This window comes from Leptinotarsa decemlineata, unplaced genomic scaffold (assembly GCF_025532065.1).
Source record: "Leptinotarsa decemlineata unplaced genomic scaffold, Ldec_3_MD MMD2_P_RNA_scaffold_7, whole genome shotgun sequence".
NCBI classification, from domain to species: domain Eukaryota; kingdom Metazoa; phylum Arthropoda; class Insecta; order Coleoptera; family Chrysomelidae; genus Leptinotarsa; species Leptinotarsa decemlineata.
This window is the reverse complement of record NW_027412534.1, coordinates 7062929-7076198: the sequence shown is the minus strand read 5'-3', so window position 1 is coordinate 7076198 and position 13270 is coordinate 7062929. Positions and strand designations below refer to the sequence as shown.

General features: G+C 34.0%; 1 protein-coding gene across 2 annotated transcripts; it reads left to right on the top strand.

Annotated features, from left to right (window-relative positions):
• Positions 1-1345: 1345 nt before the first annotated feature.
• On the top strand, positions 1346-12092 carry LOC111513158 (golgin subfamily A member 7). 2 transcript variants are annotated; one of them, XR_012464293.1, is made up of 4 exons: positions 1346-1721; positions 1778-1930; positions 6919-7162; positions 11552-11704. XR_012464293.1 is itself a non-coding variant. In XM_023169323.2 (3 exons), the coding sequence occupies exons 1-3, from the start codon at positions 1575-1577 to the stop codon at positions 11690-11692; spliced, it is 441 nt and encodes a 146-aa protein (XP_023025091.1). In that variant the 5' UTR covers positions 1383-1574; the 3' UTR covers positions 11693-12092. The 2 variants fall into 2 exon arrangements, 1 of the variants encoding a protein (XP_023025091.1); XM_023169323.2 differs by lacking the exon at positions 6919-7162 and having other exon boundaries at positions 1383-1721; positions 11552-12092.
• Positions 12093-13270: the final 1178 nt, after the last annotated feature.

Sequence of the window (13270 nt, the reverse complement as noted above, 5' to 3'; positions counted from 1 at the left end):
GTTCGCTGAGCATAAAATTCGAGGTGGGGAATCTTGACCCAAATATAGCGGAGCCAGAGAGTGAACTTATTTTTGTTTACTTCTTATACGGTGCTAAAGTGCAGTGTAGTGTCCGACCGAAAGTTCGGTTTCGGGAAAAAAAACGGGTTTCGGTTTCGGTGCCCAACCTGCCGAAACTACGACCGAAACCGAAACTGCATTCGGGAGTTCCCGCGCTGTGATCGGTCATGTTCGGCGCGTTGAATTTCATACAATCGACGAAGACATTTTGCCGCTTCCACGTGACTATTGTGATATTAGGTATCAACTCAAATAAGTAATTTTATGTTTAATATTTTTGAAAACCCATCAATAATATTCAAAAGAAGAATCTACACCTACTCAAATGAACACCTCACCTATTTAAAGTATTTTTAAGGTGCAATTAATATTTTTTCTTGAATAAGGGTTTTTTATATGTTGATTATCAATAAGTAAAAATGTCGAAGAATGCATAACGTTGTGATTTAAAGATAAAAAAATAAAGACTGACTGATTATAATAACGTTTTTTATTTTTTCCACAAAATATAATCCTTGTAAGGAAGTTTGGGTTTCGGCTGTAACTGAGACCGTTGCCGAAATTCGTTTTCGGTTTCGGTCGCAAAAACCAGTTTCGGTCGGAAAAACCAGTTTCGGTCGGACACTAGTGCAGAGTGTTGGGACGCGATCTGTCGTGACGGCGATCGGTCGATTCCCGATCGGCGTCAGAACGATGGTGGGATTATGACGCGTCAGAACACTCCACACTAGTATGTTTCTAACCTGACGCATTAACTAGCTAGAGAATAGTCGTTTGCATTTATTTGTGCACAATATGTCGGACAAACGTATTGAACTTGTAAGAAAATACAGTTTTGCATTTTTTCGAAATCATTTTTTACCATACTCTACTCAAATTGATTTTCTGACATCCTGAAATATTGATGAAATCTTTCTTCATCACTAGTAAATGATATTCGCTTTGACTACCTCTCATATCATTTACTAGAAGAACCCAATATTTTCTCTTTTTCCTTTTCTTTTTAAGTAGGTAAACAATTAGCAGACACGCAAGGTTTTCTTGAATATCAGAATCGGAGGAAAGTATTGTAGATGCTCGCATGCGTTTACTCCAAAGGCCACCACTGTATTGACTCGAAATAGCGTCAAAACGCGCCCCGACACGACAGAATAGTCTAGACACTCGCCGTTACGTCAGAGAGCATCACAACACACCACAACATAATGTAATTCCGGCTTAAGTTTGAATTCAACTATATTCCTCCAATGACGTCACAATTATGGCGCTGAAAATTTTTGATATTTTGTAACCCTCCTATATGCTAAAAATGAGTTAATATAGTATATAGTAGAAAATATATTTTCCTTCTGGCAATACCGAGTGCGAAAATTATGACATTGACAACAACAAAAAATTGTTCATTCGTTAATAAAGTTGAATAATTTTAGATGATCAATATTTTGAGTGGTTTCTAGATATTTGGTAGGTACATAAATCTAACAAATAATTTTAACAAAATAGGTCAAATAAAGATGAGTAATCATCATAGTAATCCTAGAAATGCAGAAACTGAGCAGATGACTCAGCCACAGTGTTTGAAGGTATTTATTCAAAGAGATTACAGTGAAGGAACATTGGTGAAATTTCAGACTAGATTTCCACAAGAACTGGAAGGAAGGGTGAGTTGAAGACTCTTTTTTTTTTTCATTTGTTTTATTACCATTCTTCATTTCAGTTAGAAAGACAAGCATTTGAAACAACAATAAACAGACTAAATGCTTATTTTGCTGAAGCTGAGAAGGCTACATGCTCTACATATTGTGAAGGATGCTTGGCCTGCCTGACTGCCTATTTAATTTATATATGCAAAGAAACACATTACGAAAAGGTAAATAATAGGGATAACGTGTATATAATGCCTATATTTGATATCCTAAATTCAGTAGTATAATTACCAATATTATAAAGAATATAATCTTTGATTACAAATTGATGAAACATAATTTAGTTTGGAACCTTTTTGGAACCTTTGGTGTAGTAATGAATATTACTGGAGTTTTATCCAACACCAAACCGTTATTTTAACACCTCGACACATGTTTCGATTACCAAATGATCATCTTCAAGAGGAAGATTAAACTGACTGTTAACTTCCTGTTAACAGTAATGAAAGAAAACTTTTGATAATTTTTCCAACTCAGTTCCCAAAAATTTCACTCCATCTAGAGAAACTAAGTATTAATATTTTCTATTGTGGAATTTCATGAATTCTAATTTGAAGTATATAAGATGAGTTAATATGTTTACTCTAACTGGTGAACTGATGGATACTTATTTTGGATTCATAAGTGATTTTTCTAGAAAGTGCAGTGACTGATAGTGATGTCATAAGTAAATATTAATCATATGCTGTTTTCAGTTTTGATGTTTTCAAAAAGTAGATTGAAATAATTTCTGGCATTTTAATTAGCTTATTGAGAAAAAACAGTGCAACTCTTAGTGAAAAAGTTCATGAATGAAAATTAAACATTTCACAGAAAAGTTGATATTATGTTCTCTTGTTAAGTGCACAATTTTCAAATAAATTATTTTGCACTAAAATTAGTGATATATTTCATTGTCTTGATAAGTATCAGTTGTTAATGGGTTGGTTTGAACTTATTGTTTACCTACGTCATATCAAAAAACAGTTATATTCTTTGAAAGCTATTTCCAGGTTTTTTGGCTGTGGTCTGCAGGTTTTTATGCCTGATATTTTGTCTTCTACTGTGGTTGACATTTTCAAAGGTGATGTGGTAACGATCACATTGCCTAAGTTACTACGATGCTTGTATTTGACTATGGTTTTATATTATTATTAGTGGGCGTGGCATGGTTTCTCTTAATTGGATTACCAGACCTTGTTTGTGTACATCTAAGGTTAGGTAGCCAAATTTTATTGATTTTCATTGCCTCTTCATTTCTATTGAAATTATCCCTGTGTGCTTGAATTGTTTGTCTCTCTATATACTATTGGATAGTAATTTTGAGTTTTATCAAGTATTATTGTATCTTTGAATGAGATAATGTGAGTGCTTTCTTTGCTGTTAGCATGTATAGCTCTATAGCTGATTTGTCAGTTTGTCAGAGTCAACAATTTCTCTTGTGTTCAGAGAGACGGTATCTACACATCTTTTCATAGTTCCAAGGTAGACCGACACACAGTTACAAGGAATTCTGTAAACCCCAGATGTTGCTAAAGGTTCTCTGGGGTCCTTAGTGTTGAAGCGAAGGATATCTCAAATACTTCTATAATTGAATGACCAAGAAAATAATTCACACATTTTTTGTACGTCATTCATTCCTTCGACTCGGTGAATAAGGAACTATTGGTAAAATAAACCATATCATTCACCTTCTCTTTAAACCATTGTTCTCCTTACGTAATAATCAGATCATGTGAAAAATTGACCCAAAAAGTGGGCATTTATTTTTCTGTCTTCTCTCGATACCCAATATGACTTATCAGTTCAAATAACTGTAGAAATTATAAAAGAGCATCATATAAATTTATTGAGTAATGTCTCTATAAGTTGAAGGCAACGTCAAATTCTATATCTATATTCTAATCCTTATTTACATATCAATAAGAGATCTATTTGTATCAGTGGCACACTAAAATGTTGGCGGTGAATGTTAGACCTAAAACTAGGAGTACACAAATAAAACTCAATGGTATATTTCTTACGTAATACAAAGTTTTGCATTCCACTTTCAATATTTTTTAATTATTTGGAAGCTTCACCAAGCACATTTTGGAAGACAATGGTTTTTTCTAGAACCAAAAAGCAGAAAGCACTGAACTGAATGTACCATTGAAAGTGCATTCGTATTGACTAGATGATATATAATAATCATTTATGAATGAAATGTATACTCAACCCATATTATAGAGAAATGTACAACAACTAGGGTTGTTCAACCACCAACTGGGAAGTATTTTGAGCTTATTTTTCCTATAGAATGAAAAACGTTGGGGAAATACATTTTGTGATGGCAGTAATACTTTCTGGGTCATATTATTTTGATTTTGTATCAGTGACGCTATATATTCAGGGTAAAAATTAAAATGCATTTGCCTGGCAAACTCCATTTTTTCAAATGAAACCAAAAATTTCTGTATATTTTGACACCCACTTTTTGCAGATGTTACACTGAAAGAGAAAACAAGCAAGTCAAGCAGGCAGAGAGGTCTCTGCTCGTTTCAAAAAAGCATCATATTGAAAGAAAATTTACCTTCTAACAATTTTTTTTAAAAATCACTAAATTGGGTATATATATATATATATATATATATATATATATATATATATATATATATATATATATATATATATATTCATAGGCATATGACAAGAAAGCAAAAACTCAACATACATTACAATTTGTCACATTTTGAATTGCTCCAGAGGTATCACAGATACATAGATCACCAAATTTTAATAAATTTCGTGACATATTACATACACTCATACCATACTACCATGTCATACCATGCTTTCATAATATGAATGACGTATGTTAAAAAGTATTTTACAGTTAAGGTCTAATCTTCATTTTTAATTGAACTTCGCTCCTGACTGACTTGATGAATTCTTAGGGTGTTATTAAACTGAGTGGCCTTTCAAAGATTTTTTTGTCGATACTATTGTAGTTTGTATTCAAGATTTCAATGGTTATAATAAATTTTTAAGTTGGTTTTTAATATCAAATATAAATGTTGTATAAATGTCATTTCCCCGCTTAACTATGCTAACTCATAGTACTCACACAGTATCATTCAGACCCAAAGTTCTACTCATAATTTACATTAGATGTGTTTTCAAGAATTGCTCTTTCACAAATAATTTAATGTTAAACTCCTTCGTCTATTTACTGATGACAGGAGTTTACCACAAAATACAGAATCCTCTTGCTCATATTCAAGAGCACAAACATTCAAAGTATTTTTCTTGTTATGAGACATATTGTAGTAAGAAATGGCTAGGTCATTTTTTTCTATAAATTTTCTCAATTTTTCAACTAATTCTTTCCATAAAAACTGATGATCAATATGAGTTTAGGTCCAATAGATCTACTGTGGCTGCCATTGATGAGTTATCAGACAATGTATTGGACAACTGGTAGCAAGTACTTTTTACATATGATTCTCTATTTGACCTGACAAAAACTTATAATTGTGTCTCAACTGACATATTACTGAAAAACTTAAGTTTTACAACTTTCATTCTGATTGTATAGCCTTTCTCAGGTCATACCTAACAGAGCGCTCTCAGTATGATATATATGATGGTGTCTCTTCAGATGGTATGCAGTTGCATCATGGAATTCCACATGGCTAAATTTTGTGGCCTCTACTCTTCTTGATCTAGATACATGACTTGAAAGTCAATGTAGCTGGCTCAAAACTTACACTATTTGCTGATGACACCACTCATTTGCAAGTATATCACTCATCAGAAGCAATTCAAGAAATTGTGGTCGAGGGGCAGAAATGGTTTTTAGCAGAAAAAACTTTCTCTCAACCAAACCAACACCCAAAATATCAAATTTTTTCTCAGACCTCTGCATCCAGCTCTGCAAAGAAGTGATGGCATAATTATTGATGAAGGTATAACATGAGAAAGAAACATAATTCAAATATCATCTAAGCTCTCGAAAATTACGTATATGATAAAATCACTTCTTAAAACTGTATCTAAAGAAACTATAATGTCAGCTTATTATGGTTATTTTCATTCAAACATGACATATGCTGTGCTGAGTTGGGATCACTCTTCCCATTGGGAAAAATTTTTAGGCTTCAAAGGAGATACATCCTTATTATTATGAATCTCAAATATCGCCAGTGCTGCAGATATTGTTTTGCTGAGCTTAAAACACTAACATTTCCAATTTTTTTCAATGGTAACCTAGATTTTCGATTCGTTTTTGGGATTCTGCATTAAATTCTGAATTCAGCCATATAGCACACTTGTAGTTTTCCTTGAATACTGATGAAAAAGACAATTTTATTGCATATTATAAAGAGGGCCATAAATAAGTCAAAATGAATGCAATAATACGAGTTTAATAAAATGAATCCATCAGTTATGATTTCATTGTCTGTTCAATTTTATCTAGTTGCGTATTTCTGTACAAATTAAAATGTTACTTTGACCATAACTCGACTAACATGATGATGATAACGAAATCAATTAGTAATAAAAAAAATCATTTTGGTAAGTGTTCGAACTGCCTCCCTTCACGTAGAATACACATATTGCATCTTTTTAGTAATTCCCGATTCGTGACAGCTAAAAGCGTCTCTCGCGTTATGGAAGTACAAACATTTGTGATACTATTTTTCAAATCCTCTACATTTTGTGGACGTCGCATATAAACTAAGTCTTCGATATATCCCCACAAAAAGAAATCTAGGGGAGTAATATCTGGACTTCGAGCTGGCCATGGTATTGGACCCTTATTTCCAATACATTTTTCATTAAAAGTATCATCCAAATATTGGGTAACTATTCTATTATTATGTGGATGTGCCCAATCTTGTTGAAACCACATATTCAGTCGAGTTTGTATTGGTAAATTCTCAAAGAGATTTGGCAACACATGTTGTAGAAAAACCAAGTACCTCTCCCCATTGAGAATTCCTTCGAAAAAATTAGGTCCCATCAAATAACCATCAATGATTCCGCATCAAACATTAACCCCCCACACAGCCTGAAATCTCGTTTCTTGCACCCAATGAGGGTTCACGTCAGACCAATAGTGACAATTATGTTTGTTTATTATACCGTTGTTATGGAAACGGCTTTCATCACTCCATAATATTTTTTTCAGAAACTGATCTTCATCATGAATACAGGTGGACAACCATGCAATGGTTGCACCTAGGAACGTAGCAAAGTCCATCAAAAAAATAGGTGAATTTGATTTTTCGGGAGAAAGCAACACAAACTCTATTGCTTTGATGCCATTTACTGAAGATGAAATGTTACATATTGTATCAAAATTGAAAAATAAAATGTCTACAGGTCCAGATGAAATTCCCTCTGTTTTAATAAAGGAATTTGGTAAACATATAGTAGGTATTCTAACCCATTTAGTAAACCATTCATTTGCATCGGGCATATTTCCAAACTGTCTTAAATCAGCAAAGTGCATCCAGTGCATAAAAAAACGAAAAAACTAACATTAATAATTACAGACCAGACAGACTAACTCCCTTCATCAATAAATACAGACTCATACAAGACCAGCAGCACGGTTTTCGGAAGGGAAAATCCACAACAACTGCAACAGTTGACTTTTATAATAATGTATTGTCCGAGATCGACAAAAGAAACTCCCCTGTTGGAATTTTTTGCGACTTAAGTAGGGCCTTTGACTGTATTCCTCATAAGGCACTGCTACAAAAACTTTGGCTTTGTGGCATACGAGGAATTGAATCATATCTTTCTGATAGAAGTCAGTTTGTCCAAATTTGTTTCAAAGAAGTTGACGGATCTATTAGTAAGCACTGCTCAGATGCCTCGCAACTGGAGCTGGGAGTGCCACAGGGAAGTGTTTTGGCCCCAAACTATTTTCTTTATTCATTGCTGACATAGTGGAATTTTTACCTGAGTATAACATCACGCTGTATGCTGATGACTCATCTTTTATTGTATCCCAGGAAAGCAGTGAAATGACCGAACAAGCTTGTAACCATCTTCTTGGTAAACTAGGACTATGGTTTTCAGCTAATCAACTACATTTCAATACAGGAAAAACTGAGTATCTAATCTTTCACACCGGACAAAGACTAATAAACAATCAACTCTCGATCAAACTGAATGACTTAAATATTAACAGAAAATCAACAACAAAATTCTTGGGAATAACCCTAGAGGACGATCTCAGCTGGAATGAGCATATTGCAGCAACTATAAATAAATTGAATACAAAAATATATCAAATTCGATGTATGCGGAATGTGGTTGATATCGGAAGTCTGAGAAATTTCTACTTTGCTGAAATCCAGTCTATTCTACTATGGGGAAACTCTCCGGCTGCACAGCATCTATTTCTTATTCAGAAAAAAGCAGTAAGAACTATAAAAAATGTATCACCCAGGAATTCCTGGAAACCATTGTTTGCCGAATTGAATATTCTTCCTCTGGCCTGTCTTTATATTATGGAAGTTGCCTGCTACATCCATAAAATAAAAAACACTCTTCCCAGGCATTCGGACATACATGTCTACCAAACCAGAAACAATCAGCTAATCTATCCAAATCATAGCAATCTCCAAGTAACATCAAATGGACCACTCTCAACAGGTGTGAGAATTTACAATAAATTATCCACTGGCATTAAAACTCAGCCTACACACTTCAAATTTCGAAACTTCCTAAAACGCTTTCTGCAAGAAAATTTATTTTATAGCATTCATGAATTTTTATTGTAACTTTTTGAGCAAATAACTTATATCGCTGTTCCTTTTGTTGTCTTGTAGTCTTTACTATATTTATATACATGCTCTAAGACATTGTATCCTGACATGTTCTATACCCTAATGGGTCCTTTGAGTGAATAAACTGATTTGATTTTGATTTGATTTGATGAAGTTCAATCTTCTATCAGCATCTGAATTTGAGAATATATTTTAGTTATTAAAAATGAAACATGAAGATTATTACCTGGATGTAGGTCCTTGAACCAAATGTATTTTGTATGGATGGAATTTGTTTTTTGACAAAATATGTTGTATTGACGATTTCGAAATGTTACAATGCATTGCTACTTGTCTGGTAGAACTATATGGTTCCAACACCATTTGACCTAGCACTGCAACACTGTGATTCATCAGTAGCCGTCTTTTGTTCTTTTCGCTTCCATTCATTAAAACATCCATTTCGTGCCAAAGATTTGGCTAAGCCAGCGAATGTTTTGTCTGACGGTAATTTTCTGTCAGGATACCGATTAACGTATATTCTCACTGTTTCTTTTGAATTCCTTCTTGCTTCGCCATAAATACATATCATATCCAACTTTTCTGCATTTGAAAATTGAACCATTTTTCAATTTTACGAAAAACCAACACAAAACTTAATACACTTTCGTCAAATCTGACAGGTCTTCCGACAGATCGATAAATACATTATTGCATTTATTTTGACTTATTCATGGCCCTCTTTATAATACGCAATAAAATTGCCTTTTTTCATCAGTATTCAAGGAAAACTACAAGTGTGCTATATGGCTGAATTCAGAATTTAATGCAGACTTCAAAAACCAATTGAAAATACTGGGTTGCCACTTGAAAAAATTGGCGTCGGTGCCGCGACGCCCTAACGGATGAAGCCTAGTGCTGGATCTCTACGTAAATAAGAGGACACTTTGACACCAAAATTATCTGCTTTCACGAAATATGGATATTCTTTTTCATTTTTTAGATATTTGCCCGCGGAGTTTTATATGGGACACCCTGCATACTGAACTGCATTAAATATGTCTATAATAAGAAACAAAAATTTTCGACACATAGCTAACTTCATAATTGTGAAACACGTCATAGCCAGGACATTATGCCTGAATATCATAGATTTCATAGAACCAGAAAAGGAACTAACCACTATCGTGTACATTTCTTCAATTACTTGCCACTCCCTGGTGAGAGATTATTTTTCAAAAAATCATAGATTATTTAGTGAAAAAGGCTTTTATTCAATTCAAAAATTCTTAGATAATAACTTCAATGACGTAATAATCATATTATCAGTTCAAGTTGTGTTTAACTCAATGAACAAATTGTAGTTTTGACAAAATTGTTTAGACTTTCGCGGCTGAGGTTTTCAGTGTCACTGTTTTTCGAGTTTGAAAGCCGTGGATTTTTGGAATTTCTTCCTGACGTTTCGGTGGCGCGAGTGGCTAGCTTCTTCAGAGGTTTAACCATCATGGCTTGCTGTCCTATGACTAACTTTTTTGCTTCGTAAAGCGTATTTATGTCTTCTCAGGTAATCAGTTGTATTGGTACCTGTATTTGTACCTGTACTTGTACCTGTACTTGTACCTGTACTTGAACCTGGAACATTAATAATCTTGCTGCCTGTTGTCGTTCTGTTCGTTATTCTCGAATTCCTTGAAATGGGGTTCCATATTCGATTGAGGTTCACCGCTTCTTTTTTTCTGTCTCTGTTTAAAAAAAATCTGTTTTTCCGTTAACCAGCTGTCGCACCCCTACGAACGACAACCCTCAGAAGTCGAAACTTGTGCGAGCTAAGGATTAATGAGGTCTTACCTTTTAACGTGTGATTACTAACACGTTGTTGAAATTCTCCGTGTGTTTGTGGATCTCTATTGCCTCCCGTACCAGTGGCTATAGTATCCCTGGTTGGGGGCAATTAGTTCTTGTTTTCAAACAAAATTATTTAGTCTCCTACACTAAGTGCGTGTTCTGCCACAGCTGACTTGTCCGCTTGGCCTAGTCTACAGTTCCTTTTATGCTCTTTCAGTCTTTCCCATGGATCGTTGGGTGGTTCCGATATACACCTTCCCACAAGTGCACGGTATGCAATAGACTCCTGCTGCTGATAATGGGTCTCTTTTGTCTTTAGCCGACCTGAGGCTTTGTTGTATCTTCCTCGTGGGTTTGAAGACTGTGTTGATGTCGTGTTTATCCAAGAGTAGGCGTCTAAAGACAAAAGAGACCCATTATTATCAGCAGCAGGACTCTATCGCATACTGTGCACTTGTGGGAAGGTGTATATCAGAACCACCAAACGATCAATGGGAACAAGACTGAAAGAGCATGAAAAGAACTGCAGACTAGGCCAAGCGGACAAGTCAGCTGTGGCAGAACACGCGCTTAGTGAAGGAGACCACATAATTTTGTTTGAAAACACAGAACTAATTGCCCCCATCCAGGGATACTATAGCCGACTGGTACGAGAGGCAATAGAGATCCACAAACACACGGAGAACTTCAACAGAAAAGAAGAAGCGGTGAACCTCAATCGAATAATATGGAACACCTTTTTAAGGAATTCGAGAATAACGAACAGAACGACAACAGGCAGCAAGAGTATTAATGTTCCAGGTTCAAGTACAGGTACAAGTGCAGGTACAAGTACTTGGTACAAATACAGGTACCAATACAAATGATTACCTGACAAGGCATAAATACGCTTTAAGAAGCCAAAAAGTTAGTCATCGGACAGCAAGCCATGATGGTTAAACCTCTGAAGAAGCCAGCGAAACGTCAGGAAGAAATTCCAAAAATCCACGGGTTTCAAACTCGAAAAAAGTGACACTGAAATTGTAGTTTTACTTATTTTATTTATCAAACCGTAATTTTATAAATTTATGACAAAAAATACCAACATTTTAATGTGTATACTGTTTCCTTCTTGACTTGTAAATCACGATGTGTATTATTACCAATAAAATTGATTGATTGACATAGTTTTTAATAATGAATATTTGACATTTTCAGTGTCTCAAGAAAGTCTCGAAATTCATAGCTGAACAAAACGAGAGAGTATACGAACCTAGAGGATTGAAGTTGACAGATCCAAGTACAAGAGGCCTCAGGGTACTAGAAATAAGCTGTCTTGACCGTCCTCCGAATGCATGACTTACATTGTCTCACTCCACACAGGAGTTTTTCATGTGAAACTTAAGTGTTTAATTGTCAATGACTCTGAGTCTGGACAGATACTGATATAACAAGAATATTATTGGGAGTGAAAGATTCGAGCCCACCTTTTGTGTAAGTCAGTGTTATATCAGTATCCATCAATTATCTACATATTCAAGAGGATCATCTATGACTGAAGGGAAAGAAAAAATCAACATTTGATATTTCTTAGGTAATTTTCTTGTATTTTTGAAAATATAATCAAGTGACTTTCATCGAAAGTTGTGAATATTTTATAGTATTTTTCGGATTATGATTATCTCTTCTCTTTGACTGTCTGTTATTTTATATTGTATCGAGATTGTTGATAATTTTATTAAATTTTTATTCAATTCCATCTTCGTCTTCCAGATATTTTATTCATTTGAAGTTGTTTTGAAATATATTTTACTCAAAGTTTGTGAATTTTCGGTTTTATTTGTCCAATATTGATAGATATTAAATACTGCCACTTCTTCATACGACTTTTTCATTGAGTAATTATTTTTCAAATACTTCTTGTTGCATTATATTTATGTTAATAACACTGAATTAAAATGAAAGCATCATTCGAAACATGTTATTATTTAGGATAATCTTATCTCAATTCTCTCGTATTCGTGAAAGCAAAGAGTGTTCCTTAATGAATTTATTGAAGAATTCTTATTAGAAGCATATAATCATATTAATGTTTATAAGGTATACAGCTGTACAGAACGATGAACTTTTTATGTCTCAAAGTTTATATTTATTTAGGGAAAAATGTTGATGTAATTGTGCTGCATGTATTTTTTGTTTCATTTTATTAATATTTATTAATTTTAAAGATTTTTTTCTGTTGAAGGAGAAGTTTTGTACAGACTGATATTTTAATGTAATTACATATCTTACTTTTATATTATGAGCAAAAAAAGGTTAATCAAATTGAAAATAGTTGCATTTCTAGAGGCACTGCCTAATGAAAAAAAAACTCTCAGCTGGCATTCTCAAGATGTGTTCTGTTCACCATGTGAAGAACAAAACACATCTTGTCGATTTTCAAAACATTCTGAAAGGATGTTTTATATTCTACCATTCATGAAAACTCAAATTGCATCGACTGGCTAAGTTGCGTAAGATTGGAGCAGGTATTGCAGTCGGAGACAAGAAAAATGAGAAATATTTTATCTGTACAAGCTATCGAGACATTATTGCCTCCCTTCAGGAACACTATAGTACACTGAGATATGATATAATAACAATCACCAAACAAGTGAAAAGTAGTTATGTTGAAAAGTGAGGATATGAATATGAAGCCAGCATGAAAATCGATGTTTTTCTCAATATATTATAAAATCTGAAGGATATAACAACACTTGTAAAGTTTCAACACATGGAAACAACTGTACATAGTAAAAAACCAGGGTCATCCCCTCGTTTTTTTATGTACAGATGTTTCCATGTGTTTCAATTTTACAAGTGTTCTCATATCCATCATATATAGTGGAAAATATGAAAATAATTTCATGAAAATCAAAAGATAAATAGATAAGTACC